This window comes from Urocitellus parryii, chromosome 5 (genome assembly GCF_045843805.1).
Source record: "Urocitellus parryii isolate mUroPar1 chromosome 5, mUroPar1.hap1, whole genome shotgun sequence".
Classification (NCBI taxonomy): Eukaryota; Metazoa; Chordata; class Mammalia; order Rodentia; family Sciuridae; genus Urocitellus; species Urocitellus parryii.
Window position 1 is genome coordinate 181,452,864 of NC_135535.1, and position 24,786 is coordinate 181,477,649.

At 41.2% G+C, this 24,786-nt stretch overlaps 1 protein-coding gene and 2 non-coding genes across 4 annotated transcripts in view; 2 read left to right on the forward strand and 1 right to left on the reverse strand.

Moving 5' to 3' along the window:
- Arhgap19 (Rho GTPase activating protein 19) overlaps positions 1–5,895 on the reverse strand; it is a 49,529-nt gene extending 43,634 nt beyond the window's left edge. For both annotated transcript variants that reach the window (XR_003301380.2, XM_026394748.2), the window contains exon 1: positions 5,824–5,895. Coding sequence is in view for 1 of the 2 variants with exons in the window: in XM_026394748.2 (XP_026250533.2) it covers positions 5,824–5,879 (56 nt within the window). In the remaining variant the exon portion in view is untranslated. The remainder of the gene's footprint in view (positions 1–5,823) is intronic.
- A 1,566-nt stretch (positions 5,896–7,461) lies between these two features.
- Positions 7,462–7,534, forward strand: Trnam-cau (transfer RNA methionine (anticodon CAU)). Its single transcript has one exon. It is a non-coding gene; the product is annotated as a tRNA-Met (tRNA).
- A 14,916-nt stretch (positions 7,535–22,450) lies between these two features.
- On the forward strand, positions 22,451–22,524 carry Trnag-ccc (transfer RNA glycine (anticodon CCC)). The gene has a single exon. It is a non-coding gene; the product is annotated as a tRNA-Gly (tRNA).
- The last annotated feature ends 2,262 nt before the right edge of the window (positions 22,525–24,786 follow it).

Below are 24,786 nucleotides of genomic sequence, written 5' to 3' on the forward strand. Positions count from 1 at the left end.
TGTATGAGGCACTGGGTTTGATCCTCAGCACCACATAAGGTAAAATAAAGACATCGTGTCCACCTATAACTAAAATTATATGTATATATATTTTTTTTAAAAAAAAGGTATTGTGTCCAACTATAATTTTAAAAAACTAAATAAAAGATTTTTTTTTTAATTTTTAATATTTATTTTATTTAGTTCTCGGCGGACACAACATCTTTGTTGGTATGTGGTGCTGAGGATCGAACCCGGGCCGCACACATTCGAGGCGAGCGCGCTACCGCTTGAGCCACATCCCCAGCCCAAAGATTTTTTTTTAAAAAGCCAATTTATTGACTTATTTGCTTGGTAACTTTTATCCTTTTAGGTGTTACAAGACACCTAATTCTTCTCTCCCAAGTTGGTATACAATAGGAAAGAGGTTAATTGTATTTGAAAAGTAGCATCAAAGTTCCCTGATCAATTGAAGAAAATTCCTAGGACACTTCACTGACAGTATAGTTTCCCTCTTATCATTTATCTAAAAGCTATTTATCCTCAAAAAAATAGAGTCACAGCTTGGTGAGCTTCTTTTCCCTACATACTTTAAACACCATGAGTCTCAGGCAATTAAAACTAGAAATACTTCTATGTATGATCAGATTCAGTTCTACAAGACTATTTCTATATTCATTTGTTCCAAAGTCCCGAAAGATACATTTTCCCCAGTGGACACCTAATGCTTTTTGCTCAGGCACATGACTTGTTCCTATCTACACAAATTCACATACTAAAAATTCTTAAGATTTTTGTCTATACTTTTAGCCTGCCAGAAAGACTCATATACTACATAACTAACCACCAATCTTTATCAACTAACATAAAAAATTAAATGGCTTCTCTGAGACAAAGAAACTGAACAAAAAAAAATCACTCAAATGATCATTTAAAATCAATCCAACAGGGCTGGAGATGTGGCTCAAGCGGTAGCGCGCTCGCCTGGCATGCGTGCGGCCCGGGTTCGATCCTCAGCACCACATACCAACAAAGATGTTGTGTCCGATAACTAAAAAATAAATATTAAAATTAAAAAAAAAAAAGAAGAAGAAAAAAAAAGAATCCATATTTGAGCCAGATCATAAAGATGAGTAGGATTTGGATGGATGAGGGGTAACTAGCATTTAAATAAGAGGCATTTCTTTGGGTTTTAGTTGTTTAAGAAATATGAGGGCTGAGGTTGTAGCCCAGTGGTAGAGTGCTCGCCTCGAATGTGGAAGGCACTGGATTTGATCCTCAGCACCACATAAAAATGAAGTATTGTGTCCATCTACAACTAAAAAAAAATTCTTTTTTAAAGAAAGAAATATGTTTTTCTCCACACATTAAATGGTAAGGCCTTTTCAAAACATAACCTTAAGCATATAACTATAACTAAAATACACATATAAAAAAATAATGCCTATCGTGTGTGAGGAATATATGCAGGAGCAGTACAAAGGCAGCATAATGAACCTCTGTTGGTTTTGCCCACTATTTCCCCCTTCCTCTGGTAACAGCACCCCCATTTTCCTTTGGGCAATTATTTCTCCCCATCTTTCAATCCATATGATTCAGCAGGCACTAGGTAGGGGCACATAATCCAAGCTTAAACAGAAACATTCTATTCCCCTCACTGATTCAAAGACCCACAAAGCCAAATTGGGAAAAGACTCACCTTCAAGATTCTTGCTAAATGCTAAAACTGCTAACCTGGTGGGATGTAAGACAGATGTTTTAGTGGTCCATTATCGCCACCTTTTATGAAGAACCTGCTTTCTTATGAAGCAAATACAGAGGAAACCAAATATAAGAAAGCAAGAGGGAGATACCTAAAAATATTGAGATTTGAGATTTTTGGTACAGATTAAGCCTTACTTGACCTAACCCCAAGTTTTTCCATTTCTTGAGCTGATTAATAATGTCTCATTTTATTTAAGCTAGTTTAAGTTTCTGGCACATATAACTGAAAGAATACTAACAAATATAAATGTGGAATCTGCTTGCCAATAATATTAACTGAGCCTTCTCTTCTGTATTTTCACCTTCATAAGACAAAGTTGCCACTCTGGGAATCCTACCTCCTTACCTGATCTGAGGATAGCCTCTATTCTCCGGGATCACTTCTTGAAGGGCTCACTATCAACAACTGTCCCACAAGGTCTGCTTTTGGTAGTGCCCATCCTTTTAAAATGCTCCTTTATTTCCTATGTTTCTTAACCCTAACCCTTCCATACCAATTTTCTAAAGTTTCTTAGTTTTATTTTGTTTTATATTGTTTTGCTTTGGTGCTGGGGATGGAATCCAGGGCCTCCCACATACTAAGCACAATGGTGCATTTACAGGGAGAAATAGGGAAAACAAGATGGAAGTCAAGTCTTGAAGAGGTCACATTTTTAGATAAAAAAATATTAAATGTTCATCAGAAGGGAAAGCAGCATTGCTACTACAGGGACACAGCCACGTCAATGTTTATAGCAGCACAATTCACAACAGCTAAACTGTGGAACCAAACTAGATGCCCTTCAGTAGATGAATGGATAAAGAAAATGTGGTATATATACACAATGGAATACTACTCAGCATTAAAAGAGAATAAAATCATGGCATTTGCAGGTAATGGATGGAGCCAGAGAATATAATGCTAAATGAAATTAGAATATCCCCAAAAACCAAATGCTAAATGTTTTCTCTAAGGATGCTAATTCATAATGTTGGTGGGTGGAGGGCATGGGAGAATTAGATGATCTCTAGATAGGGCATGGGGATAGGAAAGACAGTGGAATGAGATGGACATCATCACCCTAAGTACATGTATGAAGACGATGGTGTGACTCTACTTTGTGTACAACCAGAGACATGAAAAATTCTGCTCTATATGTGTAATATGAATTGTAACGCATTCATATAAAGAAGACTCAGAAGGGGCCATCTGATTCCAATTAAAATCTTTTCTTTCCACTATCGAAAAAGAAATAAATCTAGAGACTTATATTAGGTCATAAAAGAGAAAGTGACAATCCTGTACAACTACATAACGATTTCTAAAGCAGGATTTGAAATAACTTGAACATGTCTAACAGGAAGTTAGAAACAAGCACTCTCTTATAGAACACATTGGGGTTACAAATATAGATTTTTTTTTAATATTTTTAACCAATTTTATTTTTAATATTGCTCAGGCAAGCCTGAGCAATACAATGAGAACAGTCTCCAGAAAATTAGAAAAATTAAATATTAAGGCATACCTTTTTTTAAAAAATGATATTGGGAATTGAATTCGGGGGTACTTTACCACCGAGTACACCCTCGGTTCTTTTTTGTTAATTTTTTTTTTTTAGTTGTAGATGGACACAATACCTTCGTTTTTATTTATTTTTATGTAGGGCTGAGGCTCGAACCCAGCTCACATGTGCTAGGCAGGAGCTCACATGTGCTAGGCAGGAGCTCTGCCACTGAGCTATAGCCCCAGTCCCTGTTTGTTTTTTGAGACAGGGTCTTGCTAAGGTGCTGAGGCTGGCCTCAAACTTGTGCTCCTCCTGCCTCAGCCTCCCAAGTCATCTGGGATTACAGGTGTACAACACTGCACCAACTCTCACTCCTAATTATTAGGAGCAGGTTGAAGATCTTGATGAAGGAATAGAAAACAAGACAGTTCTAAATAGATGATTATGTATTCTCCATTCAAAATTCAAATGTCTTTTTTAAAAATATTTTTCAGTTGTTGATGGACCTTTATTTTATTTATTTGTATGTGGTGCTAAGAATCGAACCCAGTGCCTTTCGCATGCTGGGCAAGTGCTCTAGCACTGAGCCACAACCCCAGCCCCTCAAATGTCTTAATCTGTGCAAATCACAACTCTTTTCTCTTCTTCATGAAACATAAGGAGCCCCACCACCAAGAGAATATTAGATTAGTATCTGCAGGGCAAAAGAGAATTGGTATGGGATATCTCATCACAAGATAATATCTGTGTCTTAGAAATGGCAAAAACGGGCTGGGGTTGTGGCTCAGCGGTAGAGCACACGTAGAGCATGTGTGAGACACTGGGTTCGATCCTCAGCACCACATACAAATAAATAAAGGCACTGTGTCCAACTACAACTAAAAAAATTAAAAATTTAAGAAAAAAAAAAGAAATGGCAAAAACTATTACTAATGCATTACTGATCACCTGTACAAAGCTAAGGACTGGGAATTTGAGATAAAAACATGTTATATTAAAGCCTTACAGAAACACCAAGCTGCCAGGTGTGTGGCCTACACCTGTAAACCCAGCTACTCCAGAGGCTGAGGCAGGAGGATCATGAGTTCCAGGCCAGCATGGGCAACTTAGTAAAACCTTGTCTCAAAATAAAATCTAAAAAAGGCTGGGAATGTAGCACAGTGGTAGAGTGCCTGCCTAACATGCAGGTTCAATGCTGTAGTACTGCAGTACTGCAAAAAAAAAAAAAAAAAAAAAGGAAGAAAAGAATTTAAAAACCGAACTTCTCTTTTAAATTATGGAATTGATTAAACAGTTTCAGGTTAAGAACCTACTGACCATGTAACTAACATTCTCAAAATTTAAACTTCATTGGCGCTATCTTTTTTTTAATATTTATTTTTTAGTTATAGGTGGACACAATATCTTTATTTTATTTTTATGTGGTGCTGAGGATCAGACCCGGTGCCTCACACATGGTAGGCCAACGCTCTACCTCTGTGCCACAACCCCAGCCCAGGCAATATCTTATAAAAGAATTTAAACTACTCTTGCTATAGAAGAGTATTTTATTTGTCCCCAGATTTGCATCTCAGTTCAGGATTTCGAGTTGGATGAGGGATGACCTAATCCAATTTATTCATCCCCTTATATAGATTTCAAACAAAAATGATCAACCACTTATGGGCAGCTCAGAGCAGAAAACTCTTTCTCGTGTAAAAAAAATGCTATGAAATAACACATCCAACCGAACTCATCTTGGCTCAGAAGCAACCAAGACTCCTGGACCCTTCAAATGGGTGCAAAAGGAACCAAAAGAAGCCAAACCAAAGTATGCTACCGATTTGCACTGAAGCAACGTAAATAAGCTCTTTCTATTGAATTCTATCTAGATAAGATAGAGAGAGAGATGGACAGGCAGAGATAGAGATAGACATTTGTAATCACTTAAGACAACCTCAGCCTTAAGACTGGGGCAAATCCATCAGGATTTTTTTCCTGGAAACGTTACATCTCGGTGTGCGTGTTTAAGAAAGAAGGCGCTGTAGAAATAAAAGTCATGATTTCCCGGACCGATCTTTTCTTCAGCTTTTCTAGTGGGAAAAAGGAAATCTACCACGAATCTAGTGGTTGTTATTTGCCAGGCTCGATAACTGGGGGCTTTTAGTTGTTTTATGCATTCCTGACGTTTTCTGAAACAGACATCATTACATTCGTGACAGATGAAAAAACTGAAGGGAGAGAGGTTTAAAAGCTAATCCACTTCTAATTAACACTCAAATCCTGGCTTTGACTCAAACTCGGAGATTGGGAACGCTGTGTGACGCTGGAGAATTCGCTAAACAGCTCTGGGCTTCAGCTTGCTAGCCATGCAAAACTCCGCGTCCCGGAGGGCAGCGCTGCCACCAACTGCGGGTCGGTTTGCCCTACGCCGCGCGCGGACCTCCAGCAGGCAGCTGCAGGAGCGGTCTGCCCTGGCAGGCGCGACTCTGAAAAACGCCGTGCGAGAAAGGAAGAAAGTCCGGCCCCGTGGGTCACTGTGACCCAAGGCAAGGGCGGCAGTACGACCAGCCCAGGGCCTCGTTTCCTTGGCAGCTTGACCAAGAACTTGGCTCACCTCCGGCCAGAGTCCAGGGCTGGCACCTCCCCTTCACTCCGCGCCTCAGTCGCCATCTTCGTCAGCAACCACTTCCACCGCCCCCCGACTCAGGACCCGCCCCGAGCTTTGGATTGGCTAAGGTGTTTCCCCATCTCGCGTGCGATTGGATGACTCGTCCGCCCCTCCGCAGCTGGACTGGCTACATATTATTGGTCCATTCAAATACCTAACGGTCATTGGTGGCTCCCACCCTGGCGGAACCGAGGGGCGGGAGAGACCCAGCCCGGAGGCCCCGGGAAAGCTCTGGTTTTAATGAACTCTAAGGATGTCAGGGACTCTGAGGTTCCTGTCAGGAATCCCCAGCATAAGCGTCATTTTTTTTTTCTTGCTATGTAAGTAGAACTACAGAACTGTTGAATTTGATAGTCACTTTAAGTGTCACCCTGAACCCGCGCGTGGTGCACATCTGTGACCCCGGCAGCTTGGGAGGCTGAGGCAGGAGGATCGCGGGTTCAAACCCAGCCTCAGCAACTTAGCGAGGCATTTAGCAACTCAGCAAGACCCTGACTCTAATAAAATATTTTAAAAAGGGCTGGGGGCGCTGGGGATATAGCTCAATTGGTACAGTGCTTGGCTCGCATGCACAAGGCCTTGGGTTCAATCCCCAGCATCCCCCCACCCCTGCGTTCAATCCCTGGTACCAAAAAAAAAAAAAAAATCAAAAGAAGGGGGTCTGGGAGCTAGGGATGTAGCATTCCTGGGCTCAATCCCCAGTACCCAGGGGAAAAAGCCACTCTCTAAAGAGCAAGAATTGTTTTCTACCTTGATACAGAGAGAGAGCTACTTAGAAGAGGAGGCACAGTAATGGCAACGGAGTATAGTCTGTCTCTTTCTGCCAGTTCCCTTCCAGAGCCAACAGCAGATCCAAAACATTTCCGGGGCCGGAGTCTGTACCAGAACACATACAGACTTTTTTTCTTGTCATCATTCCCTAAACAGTACAGTATAACAACTATTTATGGAGCATTAGATATTTTAAGTAATCCAGAGATGATTTAAAGTAGATAGGATCTGACTGGGTTATAAGCAAATACTATACTGTTCTATCTACCTAAGGGCTTTGAGCATCTTTGGGTTTTGGTATGGCTTGGGATCCTGAGACCAAAATAACCCATGGATACCCAGGGACCACTGTTCTTACTCTTCAATGTGATCCAAAGCCTTCCTTCTTTTGTTCTACACAGCAGCAGTAGGTCACTTGTACTTCATTCTACCAACTCCCTTTTGGTTTCCCAGAGTTTGCCTCCCTGGTGTGAATTGTGGAACCAAGAGCTGCCTAACTGTCCTGAAGAGAGCCTTAATCCTCAGTGGTACATATAACCATAATTTCACTTATCCGTTGGGTCACTGGCTTCTGTTAAAGATTAACTGAGGCAAAAGATGTGAGAACACTATAAATTTAAAACATAATTTTTTTTCCTATTTTGTTTTCTATGCTGGACTTTTTTTAAGAGATTTCCTCCCCTATTGTTTCTTCTGATGTTCTTCCCTATGAGAGTCTTCCAGCACCCTCCCTCTCTTCCACAAAGCTCTACCCACGTGTGAGGATGACCTTAGGCCTTAGCCTAAGCTACTTAAAACTCCAGTTTGAGGGCTGGGGATATAGCTCAGTTGGTAGAGTGCTTGCCTCATGTGCACAAGGCCCTGGGTTCAATCCCCAGCACCTCCAAAAAATAAAAAAAAAATAAAATAAATAAAACTCCAGTTTGAAACCTTCAGTCTCCCCAGGCATACCTACAGAGCCCTCCAGCATGGCCCTCAGGCACAAACAAATCACTTCTCCCCACCCACACAAACACAGAGTGAAGTCTCTGACCAGACCAGAAGCTTTAACCCCAGGGCAAATGACATCACTGAGAAACCCAGTTGCCGCTAATGGGGATTGAAAGGGTGGTCAGAAGCCCCAAAATTTAGTATAAATGATGGAGCAAATGAATTGACATTCAGCCAGCCGACACTGATGCCCTCACACTGGAACACCTGCTGAGGATCTGGATGGACATCCCTACTCTTCTCATCGTTTGCCTGATCCTCACATCTTCCTCACCGCACTCAAACTCTACAGCCACAACTTGACCCTGGTGAGAGCCACGACTTCTCCCTACCACCTCAACTGGCTGTCAGCTCCACCCCAAGAGAAGCCTGCCTTGGTTCCTGACCTGATCTTGGTCTGAGTGAATGTCCATCTGCTGGACTTAGAGCCTAAGGCTTGAGACTTTAGCTTAGCATGCAGAGGGAATGTCTGTCATGAGCCTGTCATGATTAAGTGTGTTTGCAGTGCTTAGAATTAATCTAGAATTGTTTGCTGTGAATTGATTATGTCCATGCAGGGACCAGCATTAAGGACTGTCATTTTCTTGATTAAGAACCTATAGGGTAAAATTGTATCGAGTGATTTGAGTGAATAAAGCAAATAAGGACAGAAGAATATGGACATTCTTTATTTCTCCCCCTTGACTGCATAAGTCACATCTTTTGCCCATGGTGACACCACACATTTTAGGGATTTTTATTTGTTTGTTTGGTTGGTTTGGTACAGGGGTTGAACTCAGGGGTACTCTACCACTGAGCCACATCCCCTGCCCTATTTTGTATTTTATTTAGAAACAAGGTCTCACTGAGTTGCTTAGCAGCTTGCCATTGCTGAGATTGGCTTTGAACTTGTGATCCTCCTATCTCAGCCTCCCAAGCTGCTGGGATTACAGGCCTAAGCCACCACACCTGGCTTAGTTTTATTTTTTTTTTAAGAATTTTTTTTTTTTTTTTTAGTTGTAGATGGACACAATACCTTTATTTTATTTATTTATTTTTTGTGTGGTGAGGAGGATCCAACCCAGGGCCTCACACATGCTAGGTGAATGCTCTAACACTGAGCTACAGCCTCAACTCCCAACATTTTTAAATATTTCAACAAATTCTACCTTGCTTCAGGGCCTTTTCTTGTGTTGTTTTTATCTGACTGTCCCATTTTTCGCTTTACCATCTTTTAGGTCTCTGAGTAAATGTCACTGGTTCAGAGGCTTTCTATAGCCCCAATATGGAAATCAGTTTCCAACTCTCAATTTTCATAAATTCTTCTTTCTTCATAGCTCTTATCAACTTACGTATTTGTTTGTGTGATTATTGATTTCATGTGAGCTTTCCCAGCCAGACTTCCTGCCTCAACTGGGCAGAAACTACATCTAGTTTTCTTTCCATGGTGTCTGGTACACGATGGCTGTTCTGTAGATACTTACCAAATTAATATAAACAAATCCTCAGACTATATTATCCAAATTAAAAAATTGAATCACATGTCCTAATAGATTTTTTCAATTGATGACTTTATATTAAAATTTGAAGCTGGGCACAGTGGTGCACACCTGTAATCTCAGAGCTGGAAGGCTGAGGCAGGAGGATCACAAGTTCAAGGCCAGCCTGAACAACTTATTGAGACTGTTTTGGCTTAGAGTGTAGTTCAGTGGTAGAGCGCTTGGCACACACAAGACCTTGTATTCAATCCTCAGTACCACACACACACAAAAAAAGTTTGATAAATGTATCAAAATAAAATACATTTAGTATTACTACTAACAAATCATCTTTATTGAGTAAATACATGAAAAGAAACATAAGGGGCTGGGGTTGTAGCTCAGTGGCAAAGGCTTGCCTAGCACATGTGAGGCACTAGGTTTGATCCTTAGCACTACATAAAAGTAAACAAATAAAATTAAGGCATGCTGTCCATCTACAACTAAAAAAAAAAAAAAAAACATAAAATTCAACAGACATACAACATACATCTAGGACATTTTCTTCTTCTCTTCCTCTTCGTTCTCCTTCTCCTTTTTTGGTGGTGCAGGGACTCAAACCCAGGGGCAAGCCCTCCACCACTGAGCTATACCACCAGCCATTTGCCCTTTGGAGAACTTTGTTCTTTCTTTTGTTTTGTTTTTTGTTGTTTTGTTTTTCCTTTTTTGGAGGTGTTTTTGTTTTGTTTTTCAGTTGGGAGTCTTCTATGTTGCCCGGGCTGACCTCAAATTTTCAATCCTCCTGCCTCAACCTCACGAGTGGCTGGGATTACAGGTGCACACCACTGTTGGTAAAATTTTTCATTAAACCCCAGACAGTGTTGGAAAATCCAGCCTGTGTCAAGGCTGATATAAACAAACCTAAACCAGGCCCAGCACATGCCTGCAATCCCAGCAACTCAGGAGGCTGAGGTAGTAGAATCCAAGGTTAAGGTCAGCTTCAGCAGCTTAGTGAAACCTTATTTCAAAATAAAATAAAAAGGACTAGGGATGTAACTCACAGGCAGAATGTTCCTGGATTCAGTCCTCTGTAACACATACACAAACACACACACACACACACACACACACACACACACACACTTCAAATTCTGCTCTTCCCCAAAAAGTCTTAAGTTTTGTTCCAGGACCCAGAATATGATTGATTGGATTAAATGGATGATTCCACAAAAGAAGAAACATTGAAAACTTTAAAGTGTTACCACCACAACTAGAAAGAAAACCATGGGACTATATTTCTGGTTCATCTCCTTTGATGAAAAATCGCAGTTTTGTACAATATGGGGGGAAATGGTTTAAAGGTGGACTCTGGGGTTAGGAGCCCAGGTTCAAATCCCAGGTCCATCACTTGTAGCTGTATGAGCTCCAACAGGTTACTCAACATTCTGATCTAATTTCCTCTTCTGTAAAATAGGATAATAATAATTCTCACAGGATAGTTCTGAAAATTAAATGGGAAAATCTCTGAAAAGCCACATAGTAGCACAGTGTCTTGGCACGTAGTGAGACTAGATAAACATGCAAGATAACATGGAGAATATTGATGCCACACCGCCTCCTGGAGAACACACCTCTCCCCCTGCTGTGTGATAAGGAGCATAGATTACATGGTAGTTACAGTTTAATCAGTTACTTTTGTGAGGGGTGTGTTTCTCCTCAAAACCAACTGTTGCACTGTGACTTCTGATTCAAAGCAAATATTATTGTTGAGTGCCGTGGAAATATGCGCTCAGCTGACACGCCTGCACACCTTGTTTCCGGAAGGTGTCACGACTCCCCTGAGTCATCTTTACTCTATCCAGGTACCGATTGTCAGCCTGGTGATAAGGGTGGCAATCCAGCAGAATCCGAGACAGTAAAGGCATCCGGCAGCCCAGTTGAACAAAAGGTCACAGAGAAGTGACCCCAGCCCTCAAGGAGTTATAATAGTTTCAGGGAGACAAAATGAACTCATAAAATGGAAGACAGCGGAGGGTAAGAAAGGAGGAATGTGGAAGGAAGTTTTTATAAAAAAGAAACAAGATGGAAAGAAAGAAAGACAAGGGGCTCAGCCTGTGAACCCAGGCTCTAACTTCATCCTCAATCAAGGCAGAGGACTTCAGTCTTGGGAGGCATCCTTCCCACCTCCACTTTTGTTCTTGTTCCCTCTTAAATTAAAGCAGGACATTTTGATGCCCTTATCACAATATAAAAGCATCAAGTGTGTTTCTAAACTTTGTGTCAGTATTGAGTCTGATGAGTAGTAGGATGATTTCTTTCTTTTTTTTTTTTTTTTTTTTTTTTTTGTGTGTGTGTGTGTGGTGCTGAGGATTGAACCCAGGGTCTTGTGCATGGGAGGTAAGCACTCTACCAACTGAACGATATCCCTACCCCTACAATTTTTTTTTTTTTGTACTGGTTGAACTCAGGGGCACTCAACCACTGAGCCATAGCCCCAGCCCTATTTTGTATTTTATTTAGAGACAGGGTCTCACTTTTAGAGTCTCACTTTTGCTGAGGCTGGCTTTAAACTTTCGATCCTCCTGTCTCAGCCTCCCCAACTTCTGGGATTACAGGCGTGCGCCACCGTGCACAGCCCTACAAGCATTTTTTAAAACCAAAAGTCTATGGCACATGCCTTATAATCCTAGCAACTCAGGAGACTGAGGTAGGAGATTACCAGTTTCAAGGCCAGCCTCAACAACTTAGTGAGACCCTGTCTCAAAAGAAAAAAGACAAAAAGGGGGTGTGTTTGCTGGGGCTGTATCTCAGTGGTAAAACACCTCTGGGTTCAATCCCTAGTACAAAAAAATAAATAAATAAAAATAAAAATGTGATGCTACTGGGCATGGTGGCACACGTCTATAATCCCAGTGGCTCAGGAGGCTGAGACGGGAGGATCACAAATTCAAAGCCAGCCTCAACAAAAGACAGGAACTAAGCAACTCAGTGAGACCCTGTCTCTAAATAAAATACGAAATAGAGCTGGGGATGTGGTTCAGTGGCCAGGTGCCTGAGTTCAATACCTGGTACCACCCCCCCCAAAAAATATGATGTTATTCTGTTATCAAAATATCCAACAATAACCAGATGCTTATAATCCCAACAGCTCCAGAGGCTAAGGCAGAAGGATCACAAGTTTAAAGCCAGCCTCAGCAAAAGAAAGGCACTAAGCAACTCAGTGAGACCCTGTCTCTAAATAAAATACAAAATAGGCTGGGATGTGACTCAGTGGTTGCGTGCCCCTGAGTTTGATCCCCAGTACCAAAAAAAAAAAAAAAAATAGCCAACAATAGCTAGGTACAATGGTATATGCCTGTAGTGCCAGTTACTTAATAGGTTGAAGCAGGATGATGGCCTTAGCCCAGGCTTTGAGGCCGGTCAGGGCAACAAAGTCAGACTCTATCTCAAAACTTCAAGTAGCTGGGGCTGGGGTGGTGGCTCAGTGGTAGAGCTCTTGCCTCTCATGTGTAAGGCACTGGGTTCGATCCTCAGCACCACATAAAAAATAAATAAAACAAAGATGTTTTTAAAATATATTTTTTTAAAAATCAAAATAGCCAGCAGTCCAACCAAAATATTACTTACCCACCTGGAATACCCATTCCCCTGCCCTTTCTTTGCCATTTAATTGGTATTTATCATGATACAATCTTTGAAATGTCATTCTAGGAGTTTTCCCATCACCTGTCAAGATTTAGCTCTTTTTATATTGTTTAACTATACAAGTAATACAAATAACATTGTAAGATATTTTCCTTAAGAAAAAAAATTCAAATAATAGAAATAAAATTATCTCATCTACCACTCCTGTATTCTGGTCTCTCCTTTAAGAAATGACTATTTTCTATTTGAAATGTATCTTTCAGAGCTTTTTCTATACAATACATTCACTCTACAAATATTAGTGTCTATTATGTGACAGGTATTGTTCAAGACCTGCAGATATATCAAGAGCAAGGCTAAGTCCTTCTCCTATGGCATTTCATTCTTATGGTAACACACAGAGACATCCAGAATTATATAATTTTGTTTTTTAAGTTTTAGATAAATGTAATGCACTGTACCACTGTCCTCATGCATTTGTCAAAGACCTTTCCAGGTCAGTACGCACGGATCTGACATTCTTTTGACTTCTGCACAGTGTTCCACATTACGGGTGTCCCCTTTATTGAAATCATCCCCTTTGGTTGAACATTTAGGTTTCTGTCAGTCAGGATTGCAAGCACTGGAAACTAGCTTTGCCTAACAGAATCAGGAGCTAGATTTGTTGGAAGGATGTAAATCATTCCCAGTCTTTTGCTTCCCAGGTGTACATGCCTTCCCAGCGACACATGCCTATAATCCCAGTGACTGGGGAGGCTAAGGCAGGAGGATCACAAGTTTGAGGCCATCACTGTGAAAATCAATTTGGAGGAGGAAAGATTGATTCGGGCTCACAGCTTCAGTGGTTTCAGTCCACGGTCCCTTGGCCCCTTTGATGTGGGTTTGGGGTGAGGCAGAACACCATGGCAGGAAGGGTGTGATAAAGCAACACTGCTCTCTTCATGGTGACCAGGAAGCAGAGCAAGAGGGAGAGGAAGGAGTCTAAAACAAGATCTACCTTCCCAGGGCACACCCCCATTGACCCTCTTCCTCCAACCAGTCCCCACCTCTTACAGCTTCCACCACATTCCCAAAAGTCCGTTCAACCACAAACCCATTGATTGATTAGCTCATTGATGAGGTCAGAGCCCTCAGGATCCAATCACTTCCCCAAATCCCCACCTCTGAACATTGCTGCCTTGTGGACCAAGCGTTCAACACATGAGCCTTTGGAGAACATTCCAGATCCCACCTATGATACTTGGTCTCATTGGATATCCACAGGCACCTGTTCATTCTGGTCTTCTGTCTTTTTCAGGCACACTTGAGATGCTAACATCTACATTATTCCATGTGCAGAAAAAAAGAAAAGAAAACTCTGTCTCCTGACTCGCTGTGAAATCCTCTCCAAGACTGGCCACAGGAACTGATTGAGGACAGGAACTCTGTGGAGCAAAGGGAAGGTTACCCAATTCTGTACAGTTAAAAATGATGGATTCAGCTGGGCATGGTGGCACATGCCTGCAATCCCAGTGATTCAGTGAGACTAAGGCAGGAGGATGGCAAGAAAAGGCCAGCCTGAGCAAGTTAGTGAGACCCTGTCTCAAAATAAAAGACATCGGGGCTAGGGGTGTAGCTCAGGGGTGGAGCACTCGCCTAGCTGTGCACCGACCTAGGTCCGACCTCCAGGACTGCTCCAGCATAGCACAAAAGCAAAAACAAATTTAAAAATATTTTTAAAAAGGGTTGGGGATATAGCTTAGTGACCAAGAGTCTCTGGTTTCAGCAATCAAATATAAATAAATGATGAGCAAAAGGAAGACTAGCAGAGTAGAGGAAGGAGAACAAGGGAGGGAAGGAGAATGGAAAAGAAAAGGGGGGGGCCCACAAATTGAAATCAAATTCTATGCATTTATGATGTTGTCAGGATGAACCCAACTAGCATGTATAAATTATAAAGCTCTAATTTAAAAAAAAAAAGTCTCTGTCTTCAAACCAATACCACAAAAAAACCAAATAAATAAGCCACAGTGGCATATACCTGTAATCCCAGTGACTGGGGAGGCTGAGGCAGGAGGATCACAAGTTTGAGGCCATCTATAGCAACTCAGTGAGACCATCTGAAAATAAAAAATTAGAAAGTACTGAGAAGGGCTGGGGCTGTAGCTCAGTGGCAGAGTGCTTGCCTTGCACATGTGAGGCACTGGGTTCAATCCTCAGCACCACATAAAAATAAACAAAATAAAGGCATGCTGTCCATCCACAACTACAAAAATAAAAATAAAAGCTGCCTTGCTCCTGCATTTACACTTTAGTGTGAATTAAGTGCAAGAGTACCTCTTCTGGAACATCTGAATTTAAAGGACCATTTTTTGTTGTGAAATAAAAGCCTGTCACCTAGTTAACATAATTTCACACAATAGTTTGGATTAGGAAACATAGAAACCTTCTGGGGGCTCTATCTTTGTGTCCCAGTTTACTTTTGGGGGGCAGGGGATATTAGGGTTTAAACCCGGGGTGATTTACTGTTGAGCTGTATCCCCAGACCTATGTATTTATTACTTATTTGTTTGTTTGTTTGTTTATTTATTTTTGATACAGGGTTTAAGTTGCTGAGACAGTCCTCAAACTTGTGATCCTCCTGCCTCAGCCTCCCAAGTCACTGGAGTTACAGGCATGCACCACCACATCCAACCCAGCCAGGACACATATTTTATTGTTGTGTGGTGCTGAGGATCGAACCCAGTGCCTCACACATGCTAGGCGAGTGTTCTACCTCTGAGCCACAACCCCTGGACATGTTTTTGTCTTGATGTACCCAGCATCTCTTTAGGGCCTCTCTGTTTCCCTGCCCTTAGCCTGTGTTTTGTGTGGATCTGACCCAACATTGGCTACAGGGTGGGCAAGCCACTCGGGTCCAGCCACTCAGACAACCCTGCATCTGCAATCAAGGGCCCTGCATTCCAGCCCAGCCCAAGTTATTACAGAAAGCAAGAATGTGTCAGAGCCCAGCTGGGGGAACTGAATGGAGTGGGATGCAGAGACTGAGAGGAGGAAGCACTGCCTTTTGGCAAGAGCAGAGACAGCATCATTGGAGGTCATTTGTAGCTGGAGTGGGTAAGATTTAGGCAGGTGGAGTCTGGTGCAGGGGATTCTCTACATGAAGATCAGGAACATGGAAGATACACCTGGAAGCTGGCAAGGGTCCGTTGTGTCAGGAGCAGTGGGCTTGGGCAAGGGTAGAGGACAAAATGAAGTTGCATAAGTGGAGCAGGGCAGGGCCTCTGAGCGTCTGGATGTTGTGTTGAGGAGCTGAGGACTTTGCTCAGGAGGCAGTGTGGACCTATTCCGAGTAGGGGTAGGGGTAACTTGAGCACAGCTAGGCACCATGAAGTATCTGTCAGGAGAGTGGACTAAAGGGAAAGAGGCAGAGGCCCAGACACAGGCTCTCAGAGGTTGGACGAGGAAAAGTGAAGGGCATCAGCAATTGGACCACAGATGCTGCCCGACACACTAATAGAAATAATCCACAGGCCTTGGGGAGTAAGAACAAGGCAGAGCTTAAAAGACCAGCTTCCAAAGCCTAGGAAATCTGGGTAGTCCTTAAAGAAGGACAGGCTTGGACATCAATCAAAACTGGGTTTAGTATGGCCAGGTGGTACACACCTGTAGTCCCAGGTACTTGGAGCCTGAGGCAGGAGTTCAGGGCCAGCCTGGGCAACGTAGTGAGATCCAGTCTCTCTTTTTTTTTTTTTTTTTTTGCATAGATACAAATTTTATCTCACATGCTCTGAAGATAATTTGAGAAAACAAGACAAAACAATCATCCTAAGTATGGTTAAAAATACATAAAAATCACAAAAAGGTTATTATTTCTATAAGAAAAAGGAATAAATTACTTCCTCGATATCCTCTTCTGTATTAGAAAAAAATGCAGCACATTTTTTATAACTTTTATCTGCTTTAAAAGTAAAGTACAATTTTTTTTTATTTTTACTGTCTATATTTTTTTATTGGTTGTTCAAAACATTACAAAGCTCATGATATATCATCTTTCATACATTTGACTCAATTGAGTGAGATCCAGTCTCTCTCTTTTTTTTTTTATTTAAAGAGAGAGTGAGAGACAGTGAGAGAGAGAGAATTTTTAATATTTATTTTTTAGTACTTGGCGGACACAACATCTTTGTTTGTATGTGGTGCTGAGGATCGAACCCGGGCCGCACGCATGCCAGGCGAACGCGCTACTGCTTGAGCCACATCCCCAGCCCCCGAGATCCAGTCTCTTAAAAAACAAAACAAAGCTGAGTTGAATCCTGGATCTGGCACTAGGAGTTTGTGTCATCTTGGGCAGGTTTACTTTAGGGTTTTTCTTATTTATGAAAAGGGGATAAAACCAAACTCAGAGGTTACTGGAAGACTGAGTACTGAGTGTAAAGCACTCTTCAGGTTTCCAGGAATAGAATAAATACCTAATATATAGCTAGTGGGCACAAAGTTTCCTTTTGGGGTGATACAAAAGTTCTAAAATTAGATTATGATTACGGTAATGGTTGCCCAACTCTGCAAATATCTAAAAGTTATTGAACTGTACATTTTAGATGGGTGAATTTTATGATATGTCCATTATATCATTTTTTTAAAAAATTTTGTAGCTGTATTTTGTTTATTTTTATGTGGTGCTGAGGATCGAACCCCAGTGCCTCACACAAGCTAGGCAAGCGCTCTACCACTGAGCTACAGTCCTAGCCCAGTCAATTATATCTTAATCAAAACTTTTTTTCAACTAAACTTTTATTTTTATTTTATTTTATTTAGAATTTTTTAAATATTTATTTTTTAGTTATCGGCGGACACAACATCTTTGTTTGTATGTGGTGCTGGGGATCGAACCCGGGCCGCACGCACGCCAGGTGAGCGCGCTACCGCTTGAGCCACATCCCCAGCCCCTCAACTAAACTTTTAAAGATAATTGACATTTGCCTGGCATGGTGGCTTGAAATCCCAGCAACTCAGAAGGCTGAGGCTGGAGGATGACAAAATCAGAATGGTCTTGCAAGTTAGTGAGACCCTATCTCAAAATTTAAAATTTAAAAAAGGGCTTAAGATATACTTCAATGATAGAGCACCACTGCATTCAATCCCCAGTACCACAAGAAAAACATACTAATCATCAATATTTGGTAGTTACTGTTATTATCTATTTTGCTTGGAGCCCTGCTCATAAGCCTGATTAGCAGTACTCACCAAACTGTCTTTGCAGATTTTCTGATTATGTTAGTATCATCGTTGAAAAGGTTGTGGTTGTGCCAGGCACAGTGGCACATGCCTGTTAATCTGGAGGCTGAGGCAGGAGGATTACAAATTCAAAGCCAGTCTCAGCAAAGGCAAGGCACTAAGCAACTCAGTGAGACCCTGAAATAGGGCTGGGATGTGGTTCAGGGACAGTGCCCCTGAGTTCAATCCCTAGTATCCCTCCCCCACCTAAAAAAGTTGTGGTTGGCCTAAACAATATAGAAGATTATTGCTTTCCAACATAAAAGATATTCAAAGGTAGGAAGTCTAGGATTGTATTTGTATCTTTGAGACTCCTTTATATCCACTGACCTTTCATCCCTGATCTTCATGGACTGATATGGTTACTAGAACTCTATCATATCCACATTCAGGCAACATGGTGAATACAAAAGAGAAAGGCATCAGGTGCAGTAATGCATGCTTATAATCCAGCAGCTCGGGAAGCTGAGGCAAGGGGGTGGCGAGTTTAAGTCTAGTCTCAGCAATCTAGCCAGACTCTAAGCAATTTAGTTAGACCCTGTCTCAAAATAAAAAAGGGCTAGCGATGTAACTCAGTGATAAAGCACCCATAGGTTCAATCTCCAGTGCCAGAGAGAGAGAGACAGAGAGAGAAGAGAGAGGCTTGCCCTCTCCTCATAGGGAGACTTTCCAAAAGTATCACACAATATTTTTACTTGTATCTTTCTCACTAGCCAGAACTTAATCACATGACCACATCTGTTTGCAAAAAATGTTGATAAATGTCTTGTGGCTCTGGTGCAGCTACAACTTGGGGTTATTAAGGGAAAGAATGGTAATTGGGAGACAAACAGCAGCCCCCATACAGCTTCTACTTATTTAACAAGAGGAGGCAGAAAATAAATGAATAAAGTGCATAAAATAACCTCAAGAACACACAACAGATGATGCTCTATTTGCCTTTTGGATTTTGAACCATGTAGTTGTATTTCCTATTCAAATAAGTAAAGCCAGAATTAAAAAAATATGTAGTGAATTAGGTTACCCAGGAGTGTTTCCTAGCTTACAACTTTGCCCATAGCACAGCTGTGATAGGCCATCCAGATGGTCATGAAGTCTCTGCAGATTCCAGACTGTTTCTCCTTGACACCTACAACCAATCACACTTTGAATTTGAGCATCTGTTTTTTCAGTCCCCTCAGCACCCATTTGGCAAAAGCAACGTAGTCTCAGAAATGGGAACACTCACTGCTTCAGCCTTTGTGGGTCATCCTCACATAGTAGTGATGTGGCCCTTTCCCCGCTATGATCCATGTACCCTGAGGGATTTGTTGAGCTCTTGTCTTTCCATCTCTTCACTGTTGATTCCTGTTCTCTGGGTAGATCTGGGCCTCACATGACCTAACACCCATTACAGAGACTATCAGTCCTGGAGCTGCCAGTCTGAGTTGCAACAATAAACATAATCCCTTGCTTCTTTTTCCTTGGTGTTCTTGGTTGGTGGCAACAGAAATCCAATCTTTGCCTCTGTCACCACATGGTGTTCTTCTGGTGTGTCACTATATCCAAATAGTTCTCATATTATGAGGATGCCAACTCAGCGTTAGGGCCCACTCTTACCCAATATGACCTCAACTTCATTTTATTACCTCTGCAAAGACCCTCTTTCCTAAAAAAGTCACATTTGCAGATTCTCGAGTAATGGGAACCTGGGGGACATTATTCAACAGAACACTGCACAAGTCTCCCACCTCTGGGCTGCAATGCTCCAGCCACCTCTCCAAACTTGAGTCTGTTTTCCTTTCATATATGGCAAAATACTCCACACTGCAGCATCGGAGTCACAACATTTTAACCACTGGGTTCTAGATCCAACTGCTCTAGCACCCTATTTAGTCAGTGGCTGCTTATCTTCCCTGCCCAGTGAGCAGCTTCAGGACATTTCAACTTCTGCCTTCCACAGCTCCCTGTGCTGCTCTACTGAGAGGTGTTTAAAACCTCATTGACACCTCTTAGCATCTCAGTTTGAATTCCCTAATCTCTTAAATTCTCCATATTAACCCCTGCTCCCCAGCCAGCCAGGCTCCAGAGCTTCCAGGTCTAGGTAACTAACAGGCAAAAGGGTCCTTGCCAAGAAGCACCCTGCACCTGCTGTGCTCCTTCCTAGACTCAGGGCTGCTGCTGGCTTTGCCAACTTTTGTGTCTTATCCTCCCAATACAGATTGAAATCCTTCATAGCACAGAATTTAGTCAACCGTAGCAGATACCAACATCCTCTTCCCCCTGGAGTGTGAGCCTCCGTGAGTCCCCTGTGTGCACCTGCCAACCTTGAAGTAGGTGGACAATCCCCCCTCCTCCCTTCTTCCCTTCCCAACAGCTAGTATCAATGCCCCTAAAGAGTGTCACACAATTAATCCCTCTTCTGAGGCTTGCTGATCCTAACATTTGATTACAAAAATCTTAATGTTCAACAAAACTAAAAGAATTTGACAGTGAACACCCTCTTGCCCACCACCAGCACCTAGATTCTACCATTAACATTCTGTAAAAAGTTGAGATTTACCTCACATAACATAAAATTCACCATTTTAAGGTACACACTTCAGTGATTTTTAGTAGATTCATTATGTGGTACAAACATCCTCACTAATTCCAGAATATTTTCATCACTGCAAAAAGAAAACCCATACCCATTAACAGTTAGTCCTAATTCCCTTCTCCTCCCATCCCCTGGCAACCACTAATCTACTTTCTGTCTCTATGGATTTGTCTATTCTGAACATTTCATATAAATGAGATCATATGTTGGCTTTTGTGCCTGGCTTCTATTATTCAGCATGTTCATCCATGTTGGGCCATGGATTAACACTCTCTGTCTTTTTGTGCTCACTAATAATCCACTCTATGATTATTTGACATTCTATTCATCCATTCATCAACTGATAAACATATGGGTTGTTACCACTTTTTGGCCATTATGAATGACGCTGCTATCAATGTTTGTGTACACATTTTTGTGTAAATGTGTGATTTCAGTTCTTTTAGGGATATCCCTAGGAGTGGAACTGATGGATCATTTTGCAATATTAATAATCTGCTATACATGCTTTATCACCAATCTACCTGTTAACCATCCTTCTATCCATGTATTAATCTATTTCACATTTTCATGTACTTCAGACTAAATTGCAAGCATCATCTCATTTCTAAGCTCATCAGCATATCTATTAACTAGAATTCAATATTCGTTTGCAGTTTTTACTTTGCATGTAAAATTTGTAATGTATTGAAATGTACCATGTGATGAGTTTTACCACAGGGCTCTGTGTTATATCCAAATCAAGAGAGTTGGATATAGAATATCACCATCAGCTCCCCTAATTTCCCTCATGCCTCTTCCATCTGGCCCACCTTACCCTCTCCAAATGTAATCAGTCTTCTGCTTTTCTTCCCATTATAAATCACTTTGCCTGTTCTAGAACTTCATATAAGCAGAATCATATGGTATGTGCTCTTTTATCCTCTGGCTTCTTTTGCTCAGCATTCTGGTTTGAGCTTCATCCACATTTCTAAGTATAGCAATATTCAGGACTCTTTATTGCTAAATTGTATTCTGTCATCATCAAGGTATGAATGTTCCTTAGGTTGCTTATCTATTGGTGAATACTTGTTTCCAGTTTTTTGGCTTTTATCAATAAAGTTGCTGTGATCACGTGCCTACAAGCCTTGAAGTAGACCCCATGTACAAATATGGATAAATATTTAGGAGTAGAATCATGGTTCAGGGTAGGTTCATGTTTAGTTGTATATTTTTCCAAATGTTTATGCTAGTTTTCATTTTTCATGCCTATAATGATGTAAGAGACAAATTTTGAGTCAGAGAATAAAAACACAAATGATATAATTATTTTCATCTTAAAATTTTATTTTTTTTTCACCTCCCCATCCTGTTTCAAAAGTTTACATAATTAAGTTCTGAAGGTTCTGAATATCATAATCAGTAAACAGCTGCTTGACCATACTCTTGAACAACATGTCAGGATGGGGAAAAATAAACAAATTTATAAATAAGATGAAACGATGAATTTTTCATGACAAAAAGAGAAAATGAAAAGCAAACTGGGAATGGAAGTAAATGTCCTCAACCTGATTCAAGGTCATCTATCTATGGAAAATCCTCAGCTAATGCCATACCTAATATGAAAGACAATGCTGTCCCCTAAGATCAGGAACAAGATGAGGATGTCTGCTCTTACCACTTCTATTAGAATTTTATTAGAGGTTATAGCCAGGACAATTAGTTAAGAAAAATAAAAGGCATCCAGACTAGAAAGGAAGCAAAACTATTTCTGTGAATGCCATGTGATCTCTTATACAGAAAATCTTAAGGAATCCACTAAAACAAGATGATGGTTTTTATGAAAACCCAAAAAAGTCCAGATATCCTAGATTTAGAAATTCAATGACTTTTGGGCTGGGGATATAGCTCAGTTGGTAGAGTGTTTGCCTCCCATGCACAAGGCCCTGGGTTCAATCCCCAGCACCACAAAAAAAGAGAAATTCAATGACTTTCTTCAAAACCCCTTTTCCTCTGTTTTCACATTCTTCCCTCCACACTTTTTTTTAACATTTATTTTTTAGTTGTAGTTAAACACAATACCTTTCTTTCACTTATTTATTTTTATGTGGTGCTGAGGATCGAACCCAGGGCCTTGCATGTGCTAGGTGAGTGCTCTACCACTGAGCCTCAACCCCAGCCCTGTTCCCTCCCTCTTGACAAAAATAAACCAGCTCTTTTTGAACCAGCCCCACCCCTTTCCTCCATCTCACCCCTTCCTAAAGTTTGCTCCTGTACTTCTCATCCTTGAACTGTCTACCAAGATGTTTGTTTTCGACTTACCTGTATCCCCTATTACACTTCCTTTTCTATGCCATGTTACTCTCCTCTCTTTTTTAAAGGAGCCCCTTTAAATTTTAAAGAGCTCCTTACAACTTGCACATAGCCCACACTTTCCTAGTTGGCTTCTCTGTATGACTGCCTTAGGGCTAATTTTTTTTCTTTCTTTAGTACTGGAGATTGAATGAATTACATTTGGGATGTAATTACATCCCAAACCTTTTTTTTTTTTTTTTTTTTTTTTGGTACTGGAAATTGAACCTAGAGGTGCTTAACCACTGAGCCATATCCCCATCCCTTTTTTATATTTTATTTGGAGATAGGGTCTCCCTGAGTTGCTAAGTACTTTGCTAAATTGCTAAGACTAGGTTTGAACTTGAAATCTTCCAGCCTCAGCCTCCTGAGCCACTGGGATTACAGCTGTGGGCCACCATACCCAGCAATCCCAAGCCCTTTTTATCTTTTTGAGATAGGATTTTGCTAAATTGTCCAGGCTGGTCTCAAACTTGCAATCCTCCTCCCTCAGTCTCCCAGGTTACTGGGACCACACTACCACACCAGCTAAAACAACTTTATTGATGTACAATTTATATATATATATACAATTCTTTAATTTTAATTATTCACTCAATTTTTTTGGTAAATGGGTAATTTATAATATTTCTGGGTAAGGCTATAGTTCACTAGTACAGCAACTGCCTTGCATGCATGAGGCCCTGGGTTTGATCCCCAGCACCAGGCAAATTAAAAAAAAAAAAAAAGAATATTTTCATCACCCTGATATATTTCTCTCCCTTGGCTTACTTTTATTTATTTATTTATTTATTTAGATACAGGATCTTTCTATATTGCCTTCTGGCTATTAAATGTTCAGTACCCTGAGTAGTTTCGAGTCCAGTAATATGGCACTCACTGGCTAGGCCCCTACTTACACTGGTCCACCAAGTATACTTAAAAGCATGGTGTTTTAAAGGTATGCCTGGGGAATTTGGGATTTTTAATAAAGGCCTAAAGATTTCAACACAACATGTCATTAAAGGATTATTTTCTGTCCTTTTTCCTTTTGAAGCATGAACTCTTGGGCTAGGGGTATAGCTCACTGGTAAAACACTTAGCACTTTCCTACCATACTTGAGGCCCTAGATTCTGTTCTAGAACCGAAAATCAATAAATCAATAAATTAAAAATTATCATTAAAAAAAAAAAGGAAATCTTAGACACTGTGGTGCACGTTTATAAACCCAGAGATTCGGGAGGTTGAGGCAGGAGGATTGCAAGTTCCAGGCCAGCCTCAGCAGCTTGGCGAGACCCTAAGCAACCTACTTACACTCTGTCTCAAAAATAAAAAATAAAAAGGACTGAGAATGTAATTAACTTGTAAAACACCTCTGGATTCAATCACCAGAACAAAAGAAAAAGAAAAGGAAAAAGAAATGAAGTCTCGGTTAACCATTAAGTCAACCACGGTATCTTGAAGGGTTAAGATGGCCTGTGGCTTCATTTTCATCCAAACACATCATTTTCCTCTCTTGCTAACCCCTCAGGAAAGATATTCCCCATTGGATTAATGCGTTCTTCTAAAAACTTTCCAGCTCACAGCTCCTCCAAAGACGGGCAATCTCCTCCTCTCCAGCAATGCCAACCCCAGTCCAGGCCCCCACACTCCCAAGCTCCCAGTCAAGAAACATTCATCTGTGGCCTTTCTTTGCCATTTCCAACTCCACCACCTCCATCGCAGGACACGGTCCCCTTCCTCCTTTCGTGTCTGTCAGCCTCGTTTCCATAATTGGCACACCGATTCCTAGTCTGACTCCCTCTCTTGCCACCCTCGCCTTGACGCCGGCAATCTGACCTCAAAAGCGCAAATGCTAAAACCAGACGAATTGACGTACGGAGAGGAGGAGTGTATGGAAG